This window comes from Lonchura striata, chromosome 19, assembly GCF_050655825.1.
Source record: "Lonchura striata isolate lonStrDom1 chromosome 19, ASM5065582v1, whole genome shotgun sequence".
Lineage (NCBI taxonomy): Eukaryota > Metazoa > Chordata > Aves > Passeriformes > Estrildidae > Lonchura > Lonchura striata.
In genome coordinates, this window is record NC_140721.1 from 5,605,769 (window position 1) to 5,632,279 (window position 26,511).

Consider the following 26,511-nt stretch of genomic DNA (forward strand, 5'->3'; position numbering starts at 1 on the left):
CCGGCTCCGGGGGAAAGCCCCGGTGCTATGAGGGTGAATGAGCGGGCCCGGCCCCGTGGCTGCCCTCAGCCGGCTCCGAGGGAAAGCCCCGGTGCTATGAGGGTCTATGAGCGGGTCTGGCTCCGAGGGAAAGCCCCGGTGCTATGAGGGTCCATGAGCGGCCCCGAGGGAAAGCCCCGGTGCTAACGAGGGTGAATGAGCGGGTCTGGCTCCGAGGGAAAGCCCCGCTGCTATGAGGGTCAATGAGCGGCCCGGGGCTGCTCTCAGCCGGCTCCGAGGGAAAGCCCCGGTGCTATGAGGGTCCATGAGCGGGTCTGGCTCCGAGGGAAAGCCCCGGTGCTATGAGGGTGAATGAGCGGGTCTGGCTCCGGGGGAAAGCCCCGGTGCTATGAGGGTGAATGATCAGCCCCGGGGCTGCCCTCAGCCGGCTCCGAGAGAAAGCCCCGGTGCTATGAGGGTCCATGAGCGGGTCTGGCTCCGGGGGAAAGCCCCGGTGCTATGAGGGTCAATGATCAGCCCCGGGGCTGCCCTCAGCCGGCTCCGGGGGAAAGCCCCGGTGCTATGAGGGTCCATGAGCGGGTCTGGCTCCGGGGGAAAGCCCCGGTGCTATGAGGGTCAATGAGCGGGTCTGGCTCCGAGGGAAAGCCCCGGTGCTATGAGGGTCAATGATCAGCCCCGGGGCTGCCCTCAGCCGCCCGCCCCGCGCCTTCGGCGTCGCCCTCACGGAGCCACGGAGCGGGGGCACAACTCCGGCGCGTCCACGGGCCGAGGAAATAGAAATATTTTGGCAACAACTCCTCTCCAAACCGGCTCCCCTTGAATCACCGAGGGGAGCAGAAATTGAGCCACAGCAACCGTCCCAAAAATCCCTTATGGAAATAATAATGTTCCACATGGTATCCTAAAGATCGAAGCTTTAGGAGACAACTCACAGCAGCGGTTTTCCCCCAGCAGAGAGTCTCTGAAAAAATTGTTTTTAAGGAACAAATTTAAGAGTCCAAAATTACCTACTACCTGCAGTAAACAAATCTCATGTTATACCTTTCAGTGGGACACTCAAATTTACTATTTCTTCATCAAGCAGCTATTAAAAGAAACCAAAAAGCATTTAACTATAAACCTTAAAATAACATCCAAACCCAGGACACGAGATCATATCTTCCCTCACATCAATATATTGAATTATAACTAACACATCAATATCTTGAATTATTTAAATCTTAAGTTGGTAGCAAGACCATTAATTAAGAAACAAACAAAAATCACATTTAAAGCATTTATTTTGAAAAATAAAATACAAAAGATCATTGAATTGTAATTGTACATGTAATTTATCAACTTTTTTTTTAAATAAAAGATATTTAACATTTTTCACATATGAATAAAACAAACAACTTTTCCACCAAGAATCTTTCAGGACAAGCACAGACCACTCTTGAAAGCTTTGTACATTTAAAACCGAACTGCTATAAGAAGCAAAAAGAAAAAAAATCTTTGAAGATGGAGCCCTGTAATTAAAACAGAGGAGCAATTTCAGAGACAGGCATTGCTTTTGCATTTTTAAAAACCTTAAAAAAATAGTTGTGCGAACGTAATGCAGTTCTACATGAACATCAGTGATTTTTTTTGTTGTTTTTTAACAGGTTTACATGCGCTCACAACAGCAAACTTTGAAATAAAAACAGGATGAAAGAAAGAGGAGAGAACATTCTGAAGAGAGCAGGCCATGAGCAGCACACCTCTGATCCCAGGGGAACAGGCCTGAGGGATCACTCCCATGGAAAACGCAGCAGCTGATCTTCTAAGGAAAAAGAAATAAAGTTATTTTGGAGCTTTCTTGGTAATAGTCAGCTTTTTATACTGAAGACCATTTAGGATTTACAAATAATGCAGAATTAAGAGCAGCCACTGTTGTCTCAGCAGGTGGAAAATCACTGCCAAGACAAATCCCATTCCTGTAAGGAATGGGGCTGCTTTGTCCATCCTTTATCACTGAGAGACTGCTTGCAGCACAGTGCAAAAAAATGTATCTGTTGATTTTCCACTTACATCCCAAACCTTTGTGACCCAGTGGGAAGTTATGCTGGGAAGTTCCCAGTTTGGTTTCTCAGAAAATGGGGAGCAGCTTCAGGCAGAAATATTGCAGGTTGGAGTCCATTTTTCAGAGCTAAGTGGCAAAATGAGGTTGATGCTTTAGTTATTTTAAATTGACTGTGTGAAGAGATGATGGTTTCTCTATTGATTTCACAGTGAAGGTCTGTAATTCATCTCTGGGAAGATTTTAGAGCCATTATTTCTACAGAGAGCAGTGCTTTTGGCTATATTTAGGGTGTTTATATTTATGGCCACGTAAGGATCTATTTTGGGGATATTTGTAGGGCACATTGCTTTGGGCTATTTTTAAATTGGATTTAAATTTTGGCATCTTTTGTTGTCAGGTCAGAAGATCTGACAGCAGAAAAATCCTGGATTAACACAGGAAATCTTGTATCACTCATTCCTTAACTGGTCTGGAATTTACTCAGCTCCCCGAAAATTTTGTGACTGTTTATACAATGACTGAAATGCAGCTTTTTGAAAATACTGGTATGAGATGTTAAATCAAATATCACAAACCAGCCCACCTTTAGCAGTTTCCTTTAAAAAATATAATCTTCATATTTATCTTACCCATAGAATTACAGAAGTTAAACAAAAATCATCTTGAATTAAGAACAACAAATGAGCACAGAACTGTAATGCTCTTTTATTACCTTCTGTGCAAGAAATGTCCATTTTATCTTCTATTCCATAGGTTCAGTCTGTCAAAAAAATAATTAAAATTAAATTAGCTATTTTACATTAGAGGACAAAAATATCAGTACCAATGTCTGTTCTCCAAACTTTTGAACTGTTTGGTTAAATTATGTTAATACTAAAGGAGAACACTATCAGCATCAATTTGATCAGGTTTTTATGGTTTAAGGAATATTCTTTTACTCTTCCACAGTGCTTATTTTTGTCTTTTAGAAAACCTGTCTTTGCTGTGGACAAATCTGTTCAGATTTTGGTAAATACTGTATTTAAACCAAGCTAATTGTATAAATTCACCTCCTGGAATTTAGCAGGAACTTCCCTATCCTATGGAGCAAAGAAGGAATTTATCAGTCAGAGTGGCCCAGGTTCTTTTGGGTATCCCAGGATAATTGAACAAACAGCACAATTTAACTGATACTGTATGCAAACAAGGACTTAAAGGATTTAATGCAGGATTTATTCAAAATCAAGGATATATTTTGCTAGCACAAAAAATCAAGGCTATTTTTTGCCAGCACACCATCTCTACAGAGTGTGCTCAATTCGGAAGGATCTCCCTGCATTTTCCATAAATCCTGTCAGCAGTATTTCCCCTCCTGGCAAGGCACACCCTATTCCTGGAGCTTTCTTGTGGCTAATCCTGCAACCCCACCAGCAATCCCACGTGGCAGTGACCCCAGCAGGCTCCTGTGAATTCAGCAGCACACGTGGAGCAGACACTCAGTGACAGGGACAATGCTGGCAGCAACAGGGCTGGGATGGCTCTCCAGAGCTGAGCAAAGCAGGAGCACTGAGTGATCCAAGCAGGCAAACAGGCAGGAAACAGCCAAGCCCACGTTAGAGATCACACAAAGGCTGCTCAGAAAGATTTGGTGGCCACAGCAGGGTTATTTTCTGAGAACATGAAACACACACTACAGCTATGCCACTTTACTGATCCACGTTCATTTTATCTTGCCACGAGACTTCCTTTCTACTGTCTTCTTCGGCTGGAACAAAAGAAATCAGTTTTCCTTTTTAATCAAATCATTTTTATTTGAACAAACTGAGAAGTCAAAATGCTTTGTCTGTGGTAGATTCCAGGATATTTTAACCTGCCCCATCCCTGGAAGTGTCCAAAGCCAGGGAGGACAGGGCTTGGAGCAACCTGGGATAGTGGAAGGTGTCCTTTCCAATGGCAGGGGGTGGAAAAAAATTAATTTTAAGGTCTCTTCAACCCAAACCATTCTGGTATTTTGCAATTCTGTGATATCCACAAGATCTGTCAGTTTGACAGCTTCACAATAAGGCTCTTTTTTTTTTTTTTTTTTTTTTTTGCATGTCTCTCAGGGAGCTGATGACAAAGAACAGCATTTGAGGGATACCAGATTGTGAATTTTCAGTAAAACCTGAAGTTCCATAGCACACTTGACTATTAAATCAACACCACCCCTATCCATGGCTGGGTTTGTTGACTTTGATAACATCTCTATTTATTTTTAAAATCTTTCAGTATTTATAACCTTGCGCTCTGGACTAGAATTGCTTTAAATCAAGATAACAAAACGATAAAGCTCTTCTACAAGTAATAAACTTTGCAGTTTAGTCCAAAAAGAGGGTCAGTTTTTCCTTCCATTTCACAGCAATATTCAGGCAGCTCAGGGTGACAAACACCACTCTTAACTCTGGAGTTACACAAGGATTCAGGAGAGGTTTGGGATGCTGAGTTCAAGATTCCACCTCATGAATAATCAGCAAATCTCACCATCAATCAGAAAATCAAGCTCATGGAGAAGTGGTTTATAAAGGCTGTTTGATATCCTTTACCCACAAAAAGATAATTAATTCAATACTGTACCTGTGGCACTTCTTTGAGGAAGTCAGGAAGCTGAAATTCACCTTTATAGACCTGGAAAAACAAACAAAAATTTATACTACTCAAAGCCCTCATTCACTATTGTTTGAAATGCTGAAGAGCTTGTTAAGGGAAAAGGAAAAAAAAAAAGAAAATAAGAATAAGGGTTTTTTTTGTATTGTTAGCATTCAGTAATGTTAGAACATTAAATATTCTGGCAACATATTGTCTTCTCTCTAGAGGATAATTTTTAAAAGCTCTTTGCTTATGAAAATAAACATTCCAAAGGGCAAAAAAAAAAAAATCCTGTTTTTTTTGTTTTCCAAACCAGAAGTATACTTTAAGAGTTTTACCATCCTGTCTATTGAAGCATGAAGACTGATCATCCCAATGTCATGACTGTGCTCTTGTGTAATCATTTCAAAATAAAAATTAAAAAAGGGCACAAACCTATTTGGAAAAATTCCCTAATGCCAGGAAATGGGAATGGGGCTCCTCCAAAGCCTTGCTCTGAGCTGCCCTCCCTGGTTTGCGTCACAGGAAGGAGCTCCAGGAAGTCAGGGGATGTTTATTACAATTTTCTCTGCTCTCCTACGTGCACACGACCAGAGCACAAAGCCATGCCCAGCTCATCAATATTCTGCAGTGGCCTGGGACTGCAGCTGAGCCAGTTCTGAATTTCCTGCCCTGTTTCAGGATTGAATTCCCAATCCATCCCTGGGATCCAAACCACCAGGGTTCACTGAGAGCAGGAATTACTCCACACCCACATGGTGGCACTATGATATTCCATGGTTTAGATAAAATAGGAACAGTTCTCATCTGTATTCAGCCAGGGGCCACTGGCATTCCCATGGGAACATTAAGGAAAGTCACCCTGGACAGAAATTCAGTGTGTGGCTATTGCAGCCTTGCTCCACTATAAATATTTATAAATCAAGGAGAGGATTTCTCATTTTCTGCTTTTATCCAACTATTAAAATGCAGCTTGTGTCCCAGAGAACAGGAATGGAAGTTACAAAACAACACTGTCACAGCAAAAATTTTACAGAATAACCTCAGCAAGAGTCCATGATAAATCAGGACTTTGTGTTAGGTGCTACTCTCATTGGAAGGAACAGACAGGAACCTTCACCTTTTCTGGGAATTCTTAAAACCAATTAATGCTGATGCTGTCAGCACTTTGTGACTGATTCAGAACTAGAAGGACCACAGCAGAATCCTCCTGCAATTATGACTCAGTCTAATTTTTATATTACACATCTCGATTTGTATCTGCTCCAAAAACTTCACCTTTGCAGGAACAGCATTTACCCCAGTAAACACCTGACAGCAGATAGCCAAGATCAGCAATATTAAGAAGAATAATGGCACTGGAAAGCAAATGTTGTGAGGGTATTTTATATTATATTCACATGAAAATAGCAGCACTCACAGAGCACAATTTACCAAGACAAATCCAAGCAGTGGCAGGCCCAAGATTAGGTTTAACACAAATTTTGGTTCAGAAATGACATTACCTAAGGGCTGGTTTTGTCAAGAGGAGACTGCATAAAAACTGGTTTAAAGTAGTTCCAAAAACATAAATGGTCCCTTTTGAATCAAAACCCAGGGATCAACAACAATCCAGAAATTCTAAAAACAATTACTCCATCTGCAGCCAAAGAAATTAAAGAGGCTTCAGATTCCAAACTCTGTTCTGACCAATTTGTAAGTGTAGAACACATCACTCACAGTGGCATTAGAGAGACAGAAGCAGGATATTGGAATTATTTCCAGTCTAAGTAAGAATTCAGTAAAATTGAGGAGAAATGGGGTTTACCATCTCTAAGGGAATTATTTTGCAAGTCCAAATGGAATTCCAGAAGAGGAGGATCTGAAGCCTGTGTCAATTTGTTGTTCAGTGTTGGCAGTATTCAAGCTGTTCTATTAAAAAACCAAAACACATTCTTATAGCCAAACTGAATGGATATTATTCTCAAAAAGAGATCAGAAAACAAGTTTCACATCCAGTTGCCTGATAAAAACCCTTTAAACACACAGGGAGAACTTCAAACCAGAAGTGTAACCTATAATTCTTTTTTATAGAAGATTAAAGCATATTTTTTTCACCCACTTTCCTGCCTGCTTTGGAAAGAGTCCCATTATATTTGGTCAGTTCCAGTACACAAAAATAATGGGTTTTTTTGTGTAAAAGTCACCCTACAACCAAGTGTGCTTGGGCTTGCTAAACTTTGAAATATCCAAGTTGCAGAGTAGAAGGCTGTTGATGTTTAATGGTAAAAGGAAAAAAAAAAAAATAAAGAACACTGGCAAAACCAGAGCTGAGCCCCTTTCTAGAACCACCCCACAGCACATGGAGTGCTCATCTTTCAGATTTTCCTGAACTTTTAAGGCAGCTTTAAAGGTTTACACAATTCTTCACCTCTGTTGGACCTGCCAAGGAAGGGCCATGTGAGATGTAAATGTTTACCCAGGAGAGACAACACAAGAGCAGGATCTTACACAGGCCCAGCAACGTCTGCCAAAAGGCAGCTTGCAACCACACCTCAGTTTGCATTTTGGTTGGTAATAACTCTCTTTATGCATTATTAATCATTTATTCAGAGTTAAGGGCTTTGGGGTTTTGTTTTTGTTGTAAAACCGAGATAACAGCACCTCTGGAGAGAAATTATCCAGTTGGGAATCCACATGTTGGAAGAAACACCCATTAAAGGGAATATTAAACAAATTTCAAGGACACTGAGAAAGTCTGTGCTGTTGTGGTCACATGGAAGATGGAATTAACCCCACATTTTTATTTTAAGTATCAGAGAAAACACCCACAAAGCCAAATTCCTTTATGATCAGGTTAATCAGTGAAAATGGAGATGCAGGGCCCTGAGCAGCTCAGCATCCAAAGACCTCTGACAGCAAAATTATCCTCATCCCTTAGGATAAGTGCACTTTTTACCTTTATCAGAGATTGCTGCTGCCCTTAAAACCTCAAAAAGAAACTTCTGAAATCCTGGCTGTCATGGATGTTTTGACTCTGTACAGGAGATGGTTCCTCACAATGTAAAGCAGGCATGAGACTGGAGTGAGTAAACTGTTTTTATCTCTAGGTGTTGCCATCAGCTGAACACAAAACACCTTTAGCTGGACACAAACCAGAGCTGGAGAAGAGCTCTGGGCTGTATTTGAACAGATCTGGTGAAAACCAAGGCCCCTTCTCTGGAATTCTGTAACTTCCACCTCTGCATCTCTCCAGGACAGGGAGCACAACTCCATGAAGAAGTTAAAAGAACTTACTGGAGTGCATACTCCAAGCATCCAAATTTATTTAGTGGGAAGGATGTGCCAAAGAAAATCTGGTGTAATTCATTACAGATGGGAGAGGAAACCACTGTGCCAACCATAACACAACAAAGCAGCTTCTCCTGGGCTGGAGGCAGAGCTCTGCAGCTGGGAGCTGCTCTCTCTCCTCTTGTGCTGGGTTCTGGCAAGCTGAAATGCATTTTTACACCACCTCACAGTGCTGATAAAGGACATATCACACACTGTTCTAATGAGGAGGGAAGCACTTTTGTATTTCACCCCATAGAGATTGGGCTACCAGCTCACACACAGCTACATTATTTGCATTTTCTGCATAATTTGCAGATGAAAACTTCATTTATTTCAGGATGTTGATTTCCTTTCTGCTCAGGATGGAGAAATTGTTAAAACTCTAGGGGGGAACAACAAGTAATTATGTATCTAGAAGGAAGGAACCCTTGCAGTGATAAATTAACAGATCAGCAACAGGATTACAAGAGAACCACAACACATTCAGTGAAGGCAAAATCACCTCCTTGGAGAGGTCGCACGCAGAGAACACAACCCTGGCCAGACCTTGCTCTCTCTGCTCTGCATTCCTTAACTGAGACAAGATAAACTGTCAGAAAACATAATATTGCCAGGCTTAACAGAAAACAGAACAACAAAAAGTTAATGGCTTTGTTAGTGAAAACATCAGAAAAATCTGCTGAACTCGTGGCTGGCCCAGTGCAGATCCTGTCAGAGATGTTTTATTTCCTAGCACAGCACTGGGAGAGCAACACAAGAAGAGATGAAGCTCCCTTCATGCTCTGTTAGTTCCTCAAACAAAAGCAGAGATGTCAAAGTACAAATCCAGGTTGTTTCTTGTTATTTTTGTGCTGTGCTGCAGGAGCACAGACACCAAACCTCAGCATTTTGGTGTCCTCCACAGGTAACAGGCAAGTGAAAAATCCGTATTTAGCAGAGAGCATTGCTTCCCTTGCATTACCTACAAGGAGATAGCATTTCTAATTTAAGCACTGTCCTTTAGCTGGAGAAAATCATAATTTTGTCTCCAGACTGAAGAATAATACTTTTTAAAAATTATATTTAAGCTGTACCTATGGAAGTCACCAGCAGGGGACAGGAAAGGAGAAAAGAGGAATAATGAACAGCACTTGAGTGTTCAGAAAGCTTAGGAAAACTAATATTTTGCACCACACCAGCCATCTCTTTCCAGTTTTCTCCAGTATCAGCCCTTGGTTTAGGAATTTTTACACTGCTGGTTCTCACTTCCATGATTAAAAGCAGCAGCTCTAAATTGCTGAGCATCATTTTCACTGTTAAGTGTAATTTGTGGTCTTTTCCAAGAAGGGACAGATTTTGCTCAGCTTTAGAAGCCTAAACTTTATCTGTTTTCAATGAATACAATTAAAGTTCTGTGTTCACTTTCAAGTCTTGGAGACCACAAATATAAATATAAATATAAAAGAGCTGCTTCCAAACACAAAATAAGCCGATAAATGCTTACGAACAACATCCAGATATTCTTACTATGCACTGAAAAGCAATTCTGGAAAGATTTGCTTTGGCCAGCTTCATCCATATTCAAGATATCCAGTACAAAACTCTGTGAAAGGCTATCCCAGGTGAAGAAATTCAAAGAAAGCAAGAGCAAAAGAAGTGCTCCAGTGATTTATAAATTCACCAGCTCAGAGTACACAGGAACACATTTAACTTGCCAAGTGCCAGCTCCAAAAGGCTGGAAAAACCCAGATTTATTTATTTTATCAATTTAAATAAATGCTTTTTTCTCCAGGCTGCGGCAGCAAGGAATAAATTAGCACAGGTTCCTGGAGGAGAAAGGAAACCCCACAAGAGCTGCCCCTGATGGCTCAAACTCACACACCAGAGTCTGAAACAGTTTGAAATCTTTATGTTGATTGATTTTTAGATAAATATCCTAAGTTTTGAAGATTAAACATCTTGAACTCTCTTGCTTTTAGCATTCATTCAGAACACCTCCCTCATTTTATCTGTACAAACCACATATACACAAGGAATTTTGGCAAAGAATAAGTGGCTAGAAAAATACATACTGGGTACTATAATAAACAACAGAATTAAAATGCTGTCTGGGGCTGTAAGTAAAGCTATTAAATTAAAATAGCAGCCAAAATATTAATGACTATTCCATATGTCTGCAATATTTAGATCAGCTTCAGTTTTTAACAGCTGCTCCTAGTATGAGTAAACAAACAAATTTGCCTGCAAAGCAAACTTGGAAAAAGCATCAGTAAAACCTCAGCCTTTGAAATTAGGTTTTCATTTCTTTACAGTTGCTCCTGGCTTTGTTAATTGCCTGAATTCCTCTCTTGTATTTTGAAATCAAATGCATTTCAAGAAGAGACAGAAATCCAGACAATTTTTGCAGCTTGGCCTGAACTTGCTCCACACAGGTGGAGGCCTCAGACAGGTCAGCAGGCTGCAAAAGCTTCTGTCAATTTTATCACTGAGACACAATCAACAAAATTTGCAATTTCTAGTACTGAACACTTATTTTAACTGAGTGCAGACAACTTCATTTGTTTGTGAGCCTTTTAAAACAGGGAACTTACAAACTGTAACCAAAAAGAGTGGGTTACTTTTTCCATGCTGAGCTATCAGCTGTGAATTTTAAGAAAAATCAACCTGGCAACCTTTAGTACACTGATTATTGATTAATGACATTTTTTCTAAAAAGAAATAATGCAAGAGTGTTTAGGGACTTCACAAACCCCAATTCCTTTTTCATTCCTATGTATCCCATCAGTATCCCAAGCAGGTTTTCAGGATCAGAAGGCTGATGGAAGACAGTCCTTTTAAATTGTTTAATTTTTTTTTCCCCTGATTATTCTGCTGCAGCAGAAAAAGTCACCTTCTTTTAATAAACTATGTCCAAAAAGAACAGAAGTTAAGTTATTAATTCTATTTCCAACAATGGTAATGAGCTTTTCAACGGATACCTCCAGGGATAAACAGCACTAATAGCCCAACTACTCAAATTCCAACAACATTAAATTCAGACTCAAATCCTTAAGTTTAGGTTAATCAGCACCAGACCTTCCTCCATCTTCGGGCTGCTCTACAAAGAATTGGAAAATCAGACATTTTGATCATCGTGGGCTGTTTACTATGGGTCATTTTTCAAACCCTACTGAGTATTTGGGGTGTAATTTTGTGACAGAGCTTCTGCCAAACCTCATATATTAAAAGCTGAGCTCATCCATCAAGTTTGAAACCAGACAAAAAAGCTTTTCCCACTGTTAATTATGACTCAGTCTAATTTTTATATTACACATCTCAATTTGTGTCTGCTCCAAAAACTTCACCTTTGCAGGAACAGCATTTACCCCAGTAAACACCTGACAGCAGATAGCCAAGATCAGCAATATTAAGAAGAATGGCACTGGAAAGCAAATGTTGTGAGGGTATTTTATATTATATTCACATGAAAATAGCAGCACTCACAGAGCACAATTTACCAAGGCAAATCCAAGCAGTGGCAGGCCCAAGATTAGGTTTAACACAAATTTTGGTTCAGAAATGACATCAGCAGTTCCCCAATTTTCTGGGCAGCTCTCAGGAGGTTCAGCTCCACACACCAAGGAGCAAAGCTCAAGGCCCCAAAGGATTCCTTCATTTTCCTCCAAAGAAAACACTTTGTGAAGCAGCAAAAAGTGTCAGGAACAGACTCCAAATCCCCAGACTAAACACAAGGCTCCTGCTCTAGAGGTCAAATCCATTCAGTCAATAATTAAACCCACAAAAGCCTTACCCTCCTTGTGTTTTCCACCACTTTCTGATCTGGCTTCCCATAATTGGGGGGGTTGGCATAGGGGTCATAGCCCAGTTTGGCCAGCATGGGGGCAATCACTGGCATGTCCTGCAGGACATCAGCTGGGATCTTCCCAACCCACTTGGACAGGGCTTCCACATTCACTGGCTTGATCACTTGGTCAGTAGATCTTTCAACCCTGGGGAAGGAGAAAAAAATTATATTTTCAATTTAAATCAATTATTCTTCACGAGCATTGTTTTGTTTGGTTTTTTTCTCTCCCATTTTTCTTTTTTCCCTCTCAAAATTTCATGTTTTCTACAGAGCTGATGGGAAGTGAAGTTTTAATGAGAATAATTTGCAGATGCTGTCAGGTTTAGGCCCTCACACTGTGCTGAAACAATTTCTTTATTCCATAAAAGCAGCAGAGAAAGCCCAGGAACTTTAAGTGAAAAGTAAACCCACATCTACATATAAATCTGTTTTTCCACTGGCACATTCCCAAATTTGCTGTTTAATTGTCTAGGATGCATTAAAAGTTGTATTCTGAATTCCAAGCCATGTGCTACTTCTTATCACAACCATTCTGTGGTTCATTTTTTTTAAACTTGTTTTATAAAAGAGAGACCTGAGGTGACAGAAAGCTACAAACTACAGAACTATTTTTCATAACCATTCCTTTGATTGTTTGGTCTTTACACAGATCTTAAAGGCAAGTGCACAGTCAGTGTCATATTTAGAAAATCACTTATTTCTTATTCATTTAAGCAACAGTCCTAATGTAATTTTTATTTCTGCTCTACTTTTGTGGCAGGTTTTATTTTCCCAGGGAAGAAATTTGGCACTGCTTTCTGCTGCCTTCATGATTGTAAGACACACAACTTCTTTACTGTGCTTATTCCTGGAACAGAACTCAGGTTGAATAATTGAAAACTCCCTGAGTTTTTACTCTAAATAATTTAAAACTTTTTTCCTGACCTCAGAAAGAGTTTGGATGCTGTTGGATATATAAAAGGAATATTTCTGTCTGCCTCACAGCTGATGCTGAGCACACAGCAGAGTTCACCTTGTTCCTCTTTTTCACTCCTCAGCAGAGCTAAAATCCTCCCAGGGCAGAAAAAGGAAATCAGTCATCCAATGCTGGAAGGTCAGTAAGGTGAAATAATTTAAATACAATCAACAAAGAACAAACAAGACGGGGAAATGCTCATAAGGAAACTGTCTTGGCAAGCAGGGCCTTCAGACTGGTGTTTCATGGAAGCTGAAAAGGAGCTGACAAACAAAAAATCCTCTACAACAAGCTCAGCATTTTCAGCTTTATCCTCCTCAAGCATCAGCAGAGACTCAAACCAAAGGCAGGATCTCAGAAGGGGTTTTTGGGACCAGGGAGTTGTGACTAAATTTCAACATTCTGAGGGTTGCTGGACTGAGCTCCTAAGTCTGGATGGAAAATTTAAAAGTTTAGGCAATGTTTTTTGTGATCTTTCTAATTAGAAGATGAGCATCTGACTCCACATTAAATTAGCATGAAAAGAGCTGCTAAAAATTGAGATTCAGAAGTTCAAAGCACCACAAGAGGAGTCCAGAGCTGGACTGGGACACTCAGGAAAAAAATTATCACAAGGTGTTTGAAAAAGTAAGATTTATGGTCCTTAGAGCTAACCAAGCCTAAAACCTCCTCACCAAAACTAAAAATTGATTTGAGCATTTAAAATCAGGATGATACTGGGAGAAGCAGGTAGTGAGCCTGGCTAAGAACTTGCTGGACCCCCCAAAAATGGGTGTTACAGATCAATTTGAGCCTCAGTTTGTCACATATGGATTCCCCACCCTGATATCAAATTTTAAATGTGTCTTTTGTCCCTCTGTCATTTTAATCTTTGCTAACAATGCCCTCAGCATGAGAGATTTCCTGGTGATTGATAGCAAGGACTACATTTAGCTGCTCCCAAGGACTGATAAAAAATCCACTGCTCCACATTTGGTCTGGTTAAATCCTTCTCTGTGCTTTCAGTTAAGGTGGGAAGGAAAATAAAACCATTTGTGGGAAGGGAAAAAACCCAGTTTGTGGGAAAGATTCCTCAGATAAAGAGCTTATGAGGACTGTGAGGGAAGACAGACTGGGGGCAGGAGGAAAGAAAAATGTTAAAATCCAAACAGAAAAACAAGGGAACACCAATTCTTGGGAAAATTGATTATATGGCAGTGATTCCAGTTCTAGGAAGAGTTTCAGCTTTGGGAAGCACACAGGACTAACCCCAAATAATTCTGCATCTGTACCAGAATCAAACGAGAGCTATGTACTAAATATAGTAAATTCTGAAGTAATTCTGCCTAGACAGCTATTTCCATAATAAAACTAATAAAAATTGCTCTAGAGGGGTTGACATTTCTTTACATCAGTGGTCAGCACAGCTGCTTTCACTTAGGCAAATGCCAGAGCTCAATTAACAATCCTGGTTAGAGCATGGAGTCCATAACGAATTCCTTCAACAGCCACGTTGGCAGGGACTTCAAACCACAGAAAATTCCCACTCCTACAAATCCTGCACTGCACATCCCTACAGCCCTTGCAGTGTTCCTGGATAAAAACCAAAATAAGGGGTAAGAAATAAATTCTAAACATTTTTTTAGCAGGTAATAACATGGTTATAAAGATGTTTTATAGACACTGTGATCTTGTTCTCAAAATGTTTTTTAATATCTCAAGATGACAAAAAACTTGCCAGATTTCTTTTCAAAAAATACCTACAACAATTGAAATATCTTCAGGCATCTCAGGCTGGACCTGAGGCAGCAGCAGGAATCTGAAGTGGATGCTGGGCCCATCTCTGAGATCTGGAGATCTTTCAGGTGAGTGAGAGATGATTAAAGCAGGGGGCTCTGCTTGTTTCCAGAAGTTTTTACACAAAATCACAGCTGGGAATGCCAAACCCAGCAGGTTTGCACTGGAACAAGGGCATCAGACTGGGAAATCTCAAAGTCTCCCTGCACAATTTCAACTGGAACCCCATAAACACACAACACAGGCATTTAAGGTTTTGATATTCACTGGGGGTTCTGCAGCCCTTGGAAGTCTGAGTCACTGAAATCATTATCAAATCCTACAACTGAAAACCAAATTTCACCACCTACTGCAAGGGTATTTGATTAGATAAACCCACCCCAGGCATAACACCCATTTCCCTTTTGCCAGAGCCTCCTGAAATCAGAAATTGCTTCCCCAGATCATCTCCTGAGAGATAACAAAGGCATAAAGAACTCGGGGACCAGACTGAATCGAGGGTCACAAGAACATGTCCACACTCTTTTGTCTTAAATGTGAAGGTTTTACTAAAAAAAATGAACACATTTGACTTTGTTTAAGCCATTTACTTAATTTTTAGAAACAAATATTCTCAACTACTCACACCCTATTCCACCAGATTTAATAATAAATTTTAGTAAGAATTCAGTAAGGTTATTGAGTTTTATAGCATAAAGGTCCATCAATTTTTAAAAACAGCAATCTGGAAGCTGTAAGGCGGTAATATTTTACTAGAAATGGGATTATACAGTTATTTTTTACAAGACACTTAAAGCTTGGCAACCACCAAAAGAAAAAAAAAAAAAGTAAAAATAAGTTACCTCCACTCAGGTGCTGCAGAAGCAGCAACAAACCCCAGGAATTAGGGAGAAGTTCCCATGTGGATCAGGTTCCAGGGAGGTATCACAGCCCTGCTTCAGGTTAACATTTCCACATTTTCAACCTGCTACTGAACAGCACTGCCAAAAAAAGGGAGGAGATGCCTTCCTGATAACCCTGGGAACAGTGGAGGCTGTTTCTTCAGTGGAAATGGTGATGTGAAACCTCCACAGGGCAAATATCTAATTGTTACCCAAGTTTAAAGTCCTCTTTGTAATCACTGAGAATCGTTTTATATTTGTTTTAAATCAAATGCCCTTACAATATGTTAGAAAATCCACAGCTGTGTTCCTAGGCATTAAATAAAGGAAATATCCCTGTTTTTATTTATCAAAACTGGAGTTTCAATAAATAGGATTTCTGTAACAGCCTGTGTGTGCTTGCTGTGCAGACTTCCTCTCACTCAGAAGCATTTGCCAGTGCTGAATATTCCAAATCCAGGAGCTGAGTAATTTAACTGGGCAGGCCTTGCTGCTGGAATAGGGCTTCTAGTTCAGGATTTTAAAAATTAATCTGGTGGATTCAAAAATAGAAGGAGTGTCAAAAATTGACATTTTTCTCTCTCAATGTAAAGATGAAAGAGCTTCTGTGTTTCAGCTGTTCAGCTGTGAACAGTGGTAAAGAAACCAGAGCAGTTTAACCAGAGAATAAATCAGATCATCTCTTAACACCACCCATCTAGTTTCCTAAGCAGAGCTGAATTTTGGATTCTGAAAGCAGCTGAATCAGGTGCACAGATGGCCCAACAAAATAGTGAAAGATCTGCTTACAACAAGGTTACTTTCCATCAAAATGCCTGTCATTTTGGGAGCACATGCCAGGAGAAAAGCAGCCAGCTCTGCTTTCTATTCTCTTGGAGCAGTTTCTCCAGTTTCCTGGAAGAGGATGTTCTTGGCAAACTCAGCTCCAAGGCCATTCTCGCACTGACAACAATATTGTTGCTGAAATCAAATGGGTGATGTGGCTAGGATGGGTGACACCACTCTAGATAAAACAGCTCAGGTTTATTTAGGGGCACAGAGAAAAGCAAAGTTGATACCAGATATTCAAATTCAACTTAGCCTTGACCTTTAAAAGTTTGTTCACGTTACACACATAACCAATCAGAGACTGCAAACTTTTAATTAGCAATGACTTATTTTCAAGGTGCTGTGATTTTTATATACCAAATGCACTAGTTTAGAACAGCACAAGGTGAAGGATGAAGTCATACTCACTTGGAAAGAGAAACCCCCCCTGCTTTTCCAATCATCTCCTCATGGTGCAGCACTGCCTGGTTCCATGGGATGTGCAGGAACTTGAGGAGAGTCCTCATCCACCTCTCGGGGTGCAGCACCAGCTGCTCATAGTGCACCAGCATGCACCTCTGGAAGCCCACCTCCATGCACTGGTTGTACATGGTTTCGATGGCCCTGTTCCACTTGCTCAGGCAGTCCCTGTAGCTGTTCAGGTCAAAGCCAGCTATGGTCACCTTCCTGGAGATCATGGAGTGCACGGACGCGCGGCCGTCCCGCACCATCAGCAGGAATTTGGCGTTGGGGAAAATCCTGGCGAGGTAAGTTAAGGATTTCAAAGCAAAGGGATCCTTGTTACACAGGTAGGGAGCGGGCTCGCCGTGCTTGACGATGATCTCCAGCAGAAACGCCTGCATGGCCGAATCCAGCACCTCGTCCGTCACCCCCGCCTCGTCCAGGCGGATTTTCTCCTTGCTGGACCTGGCCCACATCTGCTTCACAGCCAGGATCCTGGGGATCACCCGGGTCTCCTCCCCGCAGCGGATATCGGGGTGCGCGTCCAGCATGGCGCGCATCAGCGTGGTGCCGCTGCGGGGCACGCCCCCGATGAAGATCAGGGGCATGTCCTTGCTGTAGGGCAGGCTCCCGTTGGCACTGCCACCGGGGGATGTCCCCAGCGTGGCCCTGGCGCTGTCCCCCCGCGGGGGCTGCCCCGCGCGCTCCTCCATGCGGTGGTGGCACTCCATGGCGTGCTGGCCCAGGTAGAACACGGTCACCGAGCTGATCACCAGGCACGCCAGCAGCAGGTTCTGCTTCAGCTTCCCGACCATCTTGGGCAGCGAAAAAGAACACCTCCTACTCCAAAGTATCCTCTAGTTCACGTGCCATGGGAATCCTAATCCCAAATAAATTAAGGTCTGGCAAGAGGAGAAAAAAGAAAAAAAATTAGAATTTTTTTTTTTTACAAGAAGTTACTCTTCCAAGAGATGACACAAGAAATTTCTCAATAAATTACTTTTCTAAGAGCTGAAACAAGACTCAGTCTGGAGCCCCAAAACAAAATCAAGGTTTCTCCTTATTTCTTTTTCAGTTCAGCTTCATAAAATTGCATTATTCAAAAGTAACCTTCATTTCTACAGATGAGAAGAAAAAAAAATTCAGATGATTTCTAGACATGCGTAAGTGTCTGAACAAAACTTTAAGATAGAAAACTGTTTCAAAATCTGTCTGTTGAGTTTCATTTCCAAGAAGGACTAAGAACAAGCCATGTTTTATAGGGAATATCAGAGATTATATCAAAAATTGGCTTTGAGAAATCTTTGCTGCTGGATCTTTATTTTTCCCTTTTCTAACAGCTAATGTAGAGACAATCATTTACCCGTGTTCTGCATTTCACCTACTTTGGGTTTTCAGATCAGGTGGGCTGAAAACTGACTATTCTTCCCAAAACTCCAATGAAATTAGTACTCTACTGGAATTTTAAGGAAGATCTGGCTGTTCAGGGCAGGAATAGTTCACTGAGCACTCAGAATCACAGATGCTTTTAATTGGGAGGAGCCCCAAGCACAGAGGAAGTGCCAACATTTTAAATGATTGCCTTCCTCCAGGCTTTTCCATCTCTGGCAGCACTGCAGGACCATCCCTGAGTGCACAGGATCCTTCTGCCTGCTCCCTGTTTCCCTCCAAAGCATAATCCACTTCACCTTTTCCTCCTAAAATCCAGCTGTTAACTCAGAAAAGGCTGATTTGAGGAGGCTCTCCAGCCCTGTGCCTGTTGAATGGGAAGGTGCAGGCAGAGGACAGAATTCCCATCAGCAGTGGGGAAAAGCAGGGAATTCCTCCTGCAGGAATCTGTCACAGCAGGGTTTTTCTCTGCCAGGGCATCCAAGAGAAGGTTTTGCCCTTCACATTAACAAAGCTCATTCCAATCAACAGCTGTCACAATACTCCACTCAAAGTTCAGCTTTTAGTCTCTCTTACCAAAATTAAACTCAAATATAACTAAAAGATTAATTCCCTTCTTTTTCTGCAAAGTGGCCAACACTCTCTGGCCAGAACACCACTCACAGAACAATTCATCCTCTGTGAAAAGTTTCATCCTACTCACATACCTCTCCTTGCTTTAACTGGACCTTAAATATCTGAACATTAAAAAAAATACCCCTCAAATTCCCAGAAATTTAAGCTGAGGTCATCTGAACAGTGTTCAAAAAGTAAGGAAAATAAATAATGCAGTTCATATTTCCATAGCACCAAAAATCAAAGTTTCTCTTCTGAAAGATTCAGCATGCAGACCTAACTTGAAATTAGGGAAGGGGAAATTGTTCTGCTTAAAACTAACAAATAATACAGAATCTTTTTAAATTCTTTAGATACAGTACCCACTGGAGAGAAGAGTTAACACAAATGAAAGAGCATTTTAGTACAGAGCAAACAAGCCCTACAAATATTTACACTTCCTCCAATCCCTACCATTACTCAGTCTGAGTAAATGCCACAAAACTAATTTCCTCAGGAAGGAAAAAAAAAATCCTCCACAAAAACCTTCATCTTCCAAACTAAAACCTACTTGTTGAAGATACACCAAATGCAGAAGTTAGGTAGGTGAACACTGGAGAAAAGCATATCAAGATCAAATTGAAGATTTATATTAGAATATCAGTTCAGCCAAAATAAAATAAACCCAGCTTTAACAACAAAGCTGAAGAACACTCAGTATTGGAGGAAAGCTGGTGATTGAAAGCTGAAATCTTTAATTTAATTTTAAACAAGTGATGACTGTCTCTGGGCACAATTCCAGCTGTGAATTCCATTAATGCTGCAGACTGTGAGGAAGTTTCCTAAATTTCTGTGAGTACTGACTCACCTACACCACCAAAATCCCAGCCATGTGACAAAAACCCCACATCAGTCACCCACAAACACTTTCATTTGATGCAGTTCAAACTTTGGGACATTCAAAGTTGCCAAAGGCTGCAAGACCATAAAGAATCAGGATTTAACTGTCCTACAACCTTCTGTCCTGGTTTTTTACCTGGAACATGCACTGCCATAAAGACCAGGGCTTTGTGTGTCAGAAAACCCAGAGAGGAGCAGTCAGGAACAGCTCCTCTCACAAAATTCATTTCTTCTCCAAGCCAACAAACTCCTTTCTGTGCCTGAAGTTCCAAGGAAAGCTCTTTGGGATAAAGATGACATATGAAAGTTGCTGCCCTTCTGCAAACAAACCCCACCTTCCCTCCTCCCCATGAGTAAGTGCTCTGGAGCACATCTGTCAGCCCGAAGGGTTATAAAAGTTATTATTGCTCTGCTGTTAACAGGAATTAAATTGACAGCCTTTCAAAATCACAGCAGGGCAATCAGCAAGCCCTCTGAGCTTTGAAATGTTGTGGGGTTTTTACCTGAGAAGAGCAAAGTGCCACACCCAAGCAGAGAGAGATTTTATTTAAAAAATTCCAAAACAAACCCCACAATCACCCAAACACAGCCCTCTCACACAAAACATGAGCTGAGCAAGTCCTAGAAGACTACAATGGTAGAGAAGCCTTTGGCAGCAAGTTTCAAGTGCCAGGGTAAAAAAAACAACTCCCAGAAAAATTTATGTGGAACTCCAAAAAAAAAAAAAAAAAAAAAAAGAATATCTACAAGTTTCATCACAAGACAGTGCAGCCAGCAGAATTGTCTGTAAGTGAATTTTCTGCCCAGAAAAGTCAGGCCTATGAGTCAGCCTCAGATGATGTTAGCACAGCAGAACTCACTGCACTGCTTTGTTTCCTTCTCCTGCACACAATTCATCCTCCTGCCCTCCCCTCCACGCAGCAGGTCAAGACCTTTTTCCTCAAGTTCATCCAAAAAATGCTGAAAATTTTTATCTTAGTCAAGAGGCAAGTCATCCATTTGTATTTCATGCTAGTTTGGGGTTTGTTGGTGTTTCAAACATCCCCTGCAGAGGAATAAAAGCTGTTCCATTCCCTCTGGAGCTCCAGAGCTCAGCCTTCCACTGTGGAGCTGCAAAGGGAGCACCTCCCTTCTCCTGTTCAAGCTGAGCTTTCCCAGGGTTAAACTGAGAGGGCAGTGACAGTGGCATCATCCATCCCAAAATAAAACACAACCCCAGATATATATATATATATATATATATAGCACTTTTCAGTGATTAACTTGTCCTCTGCTTCCATGGCCTGAACTCCTGGCTCACATTCTGACCATCAGATCTTCTAGGAAGAGCACAACTTAGATTTTATGGGATTTTTTTTTTTAAATGGGATTTGTTCCTGATTTGTTCCAAGTGCAGTGAGCAACTCGCCCTTACAGTTCCCACTGCAGGAAGCACAGAAATGTTTTCACACATTTGCATTCCCTTGAACTTAGGCTTTTCTGATTTAACTTTGATAAATGATTTGGTTTAAATGTAAAGCTCTGAAAAATGTAAAGGGCCAGAGTTTGAGCTCAGCTCTTCTGGAGAATTCTGCTGGGAGGAAAGGTCACACTCAGCTCTGTGTCAACAGGGCATGAGGCTCCACAGGCATCCTCTAAACAAAAAGCCAATAAAAAAGGAGTTTTTGTGCCAGAAAGTAGGAGCAAGAGAGAGGCAGGGGAAAAGCTGATACCATTGGAAAGTCGTCTTTCCCCTCATGCCTTCCTACCATGCTCCTATGATTCCTTTTCCTCTTCAGGAGAGCTGCTCAATCCCTGATTCTCTGGAGCTGTGACAACACCCCCTCCCCACCCCAGGCTTTATGGAGCAGGCTCCAACATCCAACCCTGCAGAAACAGAAGATGCTGATGCACAGCCTGACTACTAAACCCTAAACTACAAAATAAATTAATTTTACAGTGGCTAAATTGAATAGGAAAATATCCCAAAGTGCTGTTATCCATAGTCATTCTCCTGGAGGAGGAGAAATTAAAATGCTGTTAGGATTTAAAGAAGTAAATGTCAACTCTATCAATTTCTTCCCTGCCTCTTCCTGCACCTTTTACTTTATCTCTCTTAAAATAAATACTGGAAATGCAGCAGATACTCAGAATCACCCTCCAAATAATACACATTTAGAAACTGAAGAGATATTTCTTAGAGGAACATCTACCCTCTAAGCTCTTTCAGCATCCCTAAATGAAAGCTTCAGGAAGCAATCCCATCAAAGTTTCCCTTCAAGGAGCTGTTTGAGTGTGCTCACCACCGATGATTGCACTGAAATATCCCCAGAGCACCACTGCCACAGCCACCCAAACCATCAGCAGCCTGTTCCCAACACAATCTGAATATTCAGGAAGCATTTTTATCCCTCTGCACAATCACCTTAATGAATCCCCCAAAACTGGATCAGAATCTGCACAAGGAAGCAAATCCCAAGCAAAAAATCAAACTCAAGAAGTCTTGAGCTGCAAATCCATCTTCAGCTATTTAAGCCCTCATGGCCTTCAAACCCTGCTGCTGTTTGCCCCAGATTTCTCCTCCCATTAATCCTAGAGTAAAAAAAAAAAGGATGATAAAATAGAAGGAGTAATTTTTATTCACCTCCACAAAGAAACAAGGAGTCCACAAATAAATAAGGTGTAAATCACCTGGCATAAAAACATCTGGAAGGAAAGACAGCCAACTCCTAGAATGACAGAACAAAATTGGACAGGATTAATATCAGGGAATGCAGATGTGAGAAAAACTCTCCCTTACAGCCCACACTGCAGGAACCACAGAAAGTGTTGGTCACACATCTGCATTCCTTGAACCTACATTTTTTGGCTTTTCTTTTTTTTTTTTTTTTTTAAATCTAAAGCCCTGAAAAATTGAAAACACCAAATTAACCTTCACTGCCACAGACTGAATAATGTGAAGTTTTCCATAGCAACTATATAATAATTTCATTATTTCTGTTACAACCACATTATACAGAGTAAGAAAATTATATGCTCATACTTATGCATTTCAGTTTTGTTACCCAAGCACTCAAAAATCAACACTAAGGTTTAGGTTTTTCAACATCTAAGGCCTCTAAAATTACTTTAAAAATCACATAATTAAAAAGTTCTGCTTCAAATAAAAGGAAGTATCTTTATCCATTCTGCTCTACTTACATCTCTAACATATACAGCAAATTATCAGGATTTGCATAGAAAATGGTCAAAAAAATAGTTACCAACATGCAAAAACAAACAGTATTTATTAATTTCTACAGCTCCTGCTGGAGAACAATTCGACCAAAGGAATTTTAGTGGCGACACACAGAGGCTTTGAGCTCTTTAAAGTTACACATAAAGGAAGAAAAAAGGGGGGAAAACAGAGAGAAAATATGACACGGAGAAAGGGGGGAAACAGAGAAAATATGACACTGAGAGCAGATGAGCTCCTGCTCTGTGCTCAGAGGGATTTCAGCGCTCCGTTCTACACTGAGGTACTGCGGAGAATCAAACTCCTCAGTAACACCAAAACCACCCAGACCCACAAAAATCCGCACAAAACCAAAACGCAAATCGCAACGGCGGCAGCAAACCCACTTCCAGCGAAGCGACGGATCCAACCTCCTGCTGTAACACGATCAAACTGTGAGACAACCAAACTGATGGGGCTCGCAACAAGCCGCTCTAGGGAAGGCGTCGCTGCCCAGCCGAGCCATTCCTCACCTGTCCGCAGGTACAAACCCAGCACCGTCCCCGCTGCCCCACCGCGGGCACTCCCGGCCCTCCAAAGCACCGGGAGCCGCTGCCGCGACTTCCCCCGCCCGCGGGGAAACTTTGGGAATGCCCCGGGCGGGCAGCAGCGCGCCCGGCGCTCCGAGCATCGCCGGCGGCACCGGGGGCTGCCCGGCCCGGCGGGGAGCGACACGGCGGGGAGCGAGCGAGCCGCTCCTGCCGCCGCCTCAGGCCGCGGCCGCCAGCGCGGAGCGCGGCGGGGCCGGCGGGGCCGGGCGGGGCCGGGCGGAGCGCGGCGGGGCCGGCGGGGCCGGGCGGGGCCGGGCTCGCCCCGGGCTCGCCTCAGGTGCGCGGCGGGCGCGGCCCCTCACCTGCGCTGCTGCTGCTGCTGCCGCCGCGCCGGGCCGGAGCCGCGCAGCAGCGGCACGGCCGCCCCTCCGCCGCCGCCGCGGCTCCGCTCGGGCACCATGGCAGTGGGCGGGGAGCGGGACGGGGAGCGGGACGAGGAGCGGGACGGGGAGCGGGACGGGGAACGGGACGAGGAACGGGACGAGGAACGGGAGCGGCCCCGCCGCCGCCTCCCCTCAGCCGCGCGGCTGCGGCGGCTGCCATGGAAATCACAACCACGCCCTGATTGGTCCAGAGCCTCGATGTGTCGCGGGCCGCCATTGGGTGGCCGCGGGTGATTGACAGCGGGAGGAGGCGCGGCCACGCCCCTCCCCGCACAGCTGGAGCGCGGGCCCCACGTGCGCCAGCGGCCGGCCAGATGTGCCGGGCAGATGTTGGCGGCTGGGAGGCCGGCACAGCTCACGCGCCCCCTCCGCTCACCAAAAATGAATGCTGAATTAACAAATACAGCCCGAAGTCCGTCCGGATTCGGCCCCCGGGCTTGGCTCTCGGCGCTGAGAGCGCCCAAAGCAGCGCGGCTGCTCTGGGTAAGCGGCTGCAGTGCAGCGCTCCGGCTGTCCCGTGAAACGCCGAAGGCTTTCAGAGGCACTGAGCGGTGCTGACAGCCCGGCTCAGGTGTCTCCTGGGCTCACACACCTGCTCTGCCACGTGCCCACCACGTGTGCGACTGGGAAAACATCTGGAACAGCTGGAGCACGAGCCAGAGCCTGAGCCAGCTGCTGGCACAAACCCCAGCTCTGCCCCACAGCTGGGTGAAGCGGCCAGGAAAGGAGTGAGGGTGACTCCCTGCCCCTGGAGGTGCAGCTTTGTAAGGAAATGCACATCTCCAGATGAACTCACCTCTCAAAAAGCGTGGCCTGAGCCCGTCCTGACCCCTTCCTTCCCGGTGCTCCGTGTGGAAATCCAGGTTCAGCTCCTCCCCAGCAGGAAAACGCCTCGAGTTGGACTTGCTAAGGTTAACACAGCGATATGCAGAAGCTAAATGCAACTGAAACCACATTTCTCCTTCGCAAATAGAAGCCCAGCTGCAGCCAGCCAGCCTGCAGAGATGTCAGTGCTGCTGCAGGGTCAGAGCAAAGGGAACAATCCCACAGGACGTTCCCTGGATTTGTGATGCCTGCCAAGTGGTACAACAGCCAAAGGGATTCACCATCCCAAAATTCAGTCTGGGAAAAGCCACAGTGAGAGAGCATTTCTGTCCAGAGGTGATTGTGGCTCAGCTCAGGTGCATTTTATTTGCTAAGAAAATCAATATTTCCCATGCAAGCAGATCTATGTCCATAGGACAATTATTTTAATTCTCTGGAAAGCTCTGCTCTGGAAGTTCTGAATTTCCAGAATACCCAGCACATGAAAAGCTTTTAAATGTGCTCAGAGAGCTGCTGGGAGCCCAGAGAAACCCCCAATTCCTTTCAAAAGTGGCAAAATCCCTTTCAAATCTCTTTTCCCTGACAACTATTGATGAGGAATAAATGTCCCTTGCTCCCAAATGCAGATGGATTTGAAGCAACGATTTCAAGATGAAACAATCTGTCTCCTGTTTCCAGTAAGTTTGCCTCGATCCATTAAACAGCACTTTTCAGATGGCTTTATTGGTTTTTCTTTTATGGCTTTCAGTGTGACTCACACTGATTGTCCCTTTTAAAGCCTTCCAATCAAACGGTGCCTCGGGGGTGGGGGAAACGCCGTTCTCCGAGGGAAAAGGGGAAAACAGCGCTGCTGGATGGAGCAGATGGAAATCCAGGATGCACAGGGTGCCCCACGCTGGGCTCTGCTTTAATCAGTGCTCACCCGGCAGCCACAGATCAAATAACCCGGCAAACATTGCACAAATATTGCAGCCGGTTCACATAAACACCCCGAGAAGGGCAGGGGCAGCGGGAATGGCTCAGCTGGGACATTTCCATGGGTTCCAGGAAGTTGGGAATGGTTCCCCTCGCTGGGCTCAGCAGGGATGAAGGATGAGCCCAGGGGCAACGGTGCTGCAGGGTCACAATCTGGGTTTTGCTGGGCTCTGAGAGGAGCAGAAGTGGCTGTTTTCCCGTTTCCCCCTGGTTTTCCCGTTTCCCCCTGGTTTCCCCCTGTTTTTCCCTTTTTTCCCCATCACTGTCACAGCTTATAGTCATTGCCACTCTCACTTCCAGCTGTGTCTGGGATTGCTGGTGGGAGGAGGAAGAAGGAGCATCCCTGAGTTCTGGTGCTATCTAGGAGCTTAAATTATGCTTTTTTTTTTTTTCTCATTTCCAGATGTGAGCCACAGCACCCACCAGACTTTTTGCCCACATGGCAGAGCCCAGCTGGGCAGTGCAGGAGCCAGGCACAGCCTGGGCAGCTCAGAGTGTCCCAGCCCCAGCAGCAGGGACACATTTTGCTGCCTGGCACCACCCCAGGGCTCTCCTGGGGAGCAGCATCTCTGCTGCCACATCACCCCAGCTGCTGAGCCAGCAAAGGCCCAGCACTGCTGCCCTGACCTCTGCTAGCTGGAGTCTGGCACATTCACAACCCAAAATGAGGCTTTTTTTCCCTCCCTGGACTCCCAACCCAATGCTCTTCCTGCAACCAACTCCACTCCACAAGTATTCCTGAATTCAAGTCCAGTGATATTTAACAGCTTGCTACTCCAGATAGCCTGGCCCTCATCCAGGAGCATTTCACCTTAATTCCACCTCCCAGACCCAAGAATGCAAAGAATTTCCCCCTGGCTCTGTCCAGCTCATTCCAGGAGCCCTGAGCAGGGTGAGCTGTTCTTACCAGAACTGTTAAATATCATTTTTTTCCCTCGAATCCCTCAGCAGCAATGGCACAACCCCATTCTGTGTCTCAC

The 26,511-nt window shown here is 43.4% G+C and overlaps 1 protein-coding gene across 21 annotated transcripts; it reads right to left on the reverse strand.

The window, feature by feature from the left end:
• Window positions 1-1,262: 1,262 nt before the first annotated feature.
• Window positions 1,263-25,302, reverse strand: TPST1 (tyrosylprotein sulfotransferase 1). Of its 21 annotated transcripts, none has more exons than XM_085557429.1 (8): window positions 23,651-23,879; window positions 22,168-22,252; window positions 16,629-17,563; window positions 11,727-11,925; window positions 4,634-4,684; window positions 3,710-3,785; window positions 2,754-2,801; window positions 1,709-1,801 (listed from the first exon to the last, which is right to left on the reverse strand). In XM_085557429.1, the coding sequence occupies exons 3-6, from the start codon at window positions 17,474-17,476 to the stop codon at window positions 3,741-3,743; spliced, it is 1,143 nt and encodes a 380-aa protein (XP_085413555.1). In that variant the 5' UTR covers window positions 17,477-17,563; window positions 22,168-22,252; window positions 23,651-23,879; the 3' UTR covers window positions 1,709-1,801; window positions 2,754-2,801; window positions 3,710-3,740. The 21 variants fall into 21 exon arrangements, with proteins under 21 accessions (XP_085413573.1, XP_085413565.1, XP_085413566.1 ...); XM_085557430.1 differs by lacking the exon at window positions 23,651-23,879 and adding an exon at window positions 23,271-23,325; XM_085557447.1 differs by lacking the exon at window positions 3,710-3,785 and having other exon boundaries at window positions 1,263-1,798.
• Between the last annotated feature and the right edge of the window lie 1,209 nt (window positions 25,303-26,511).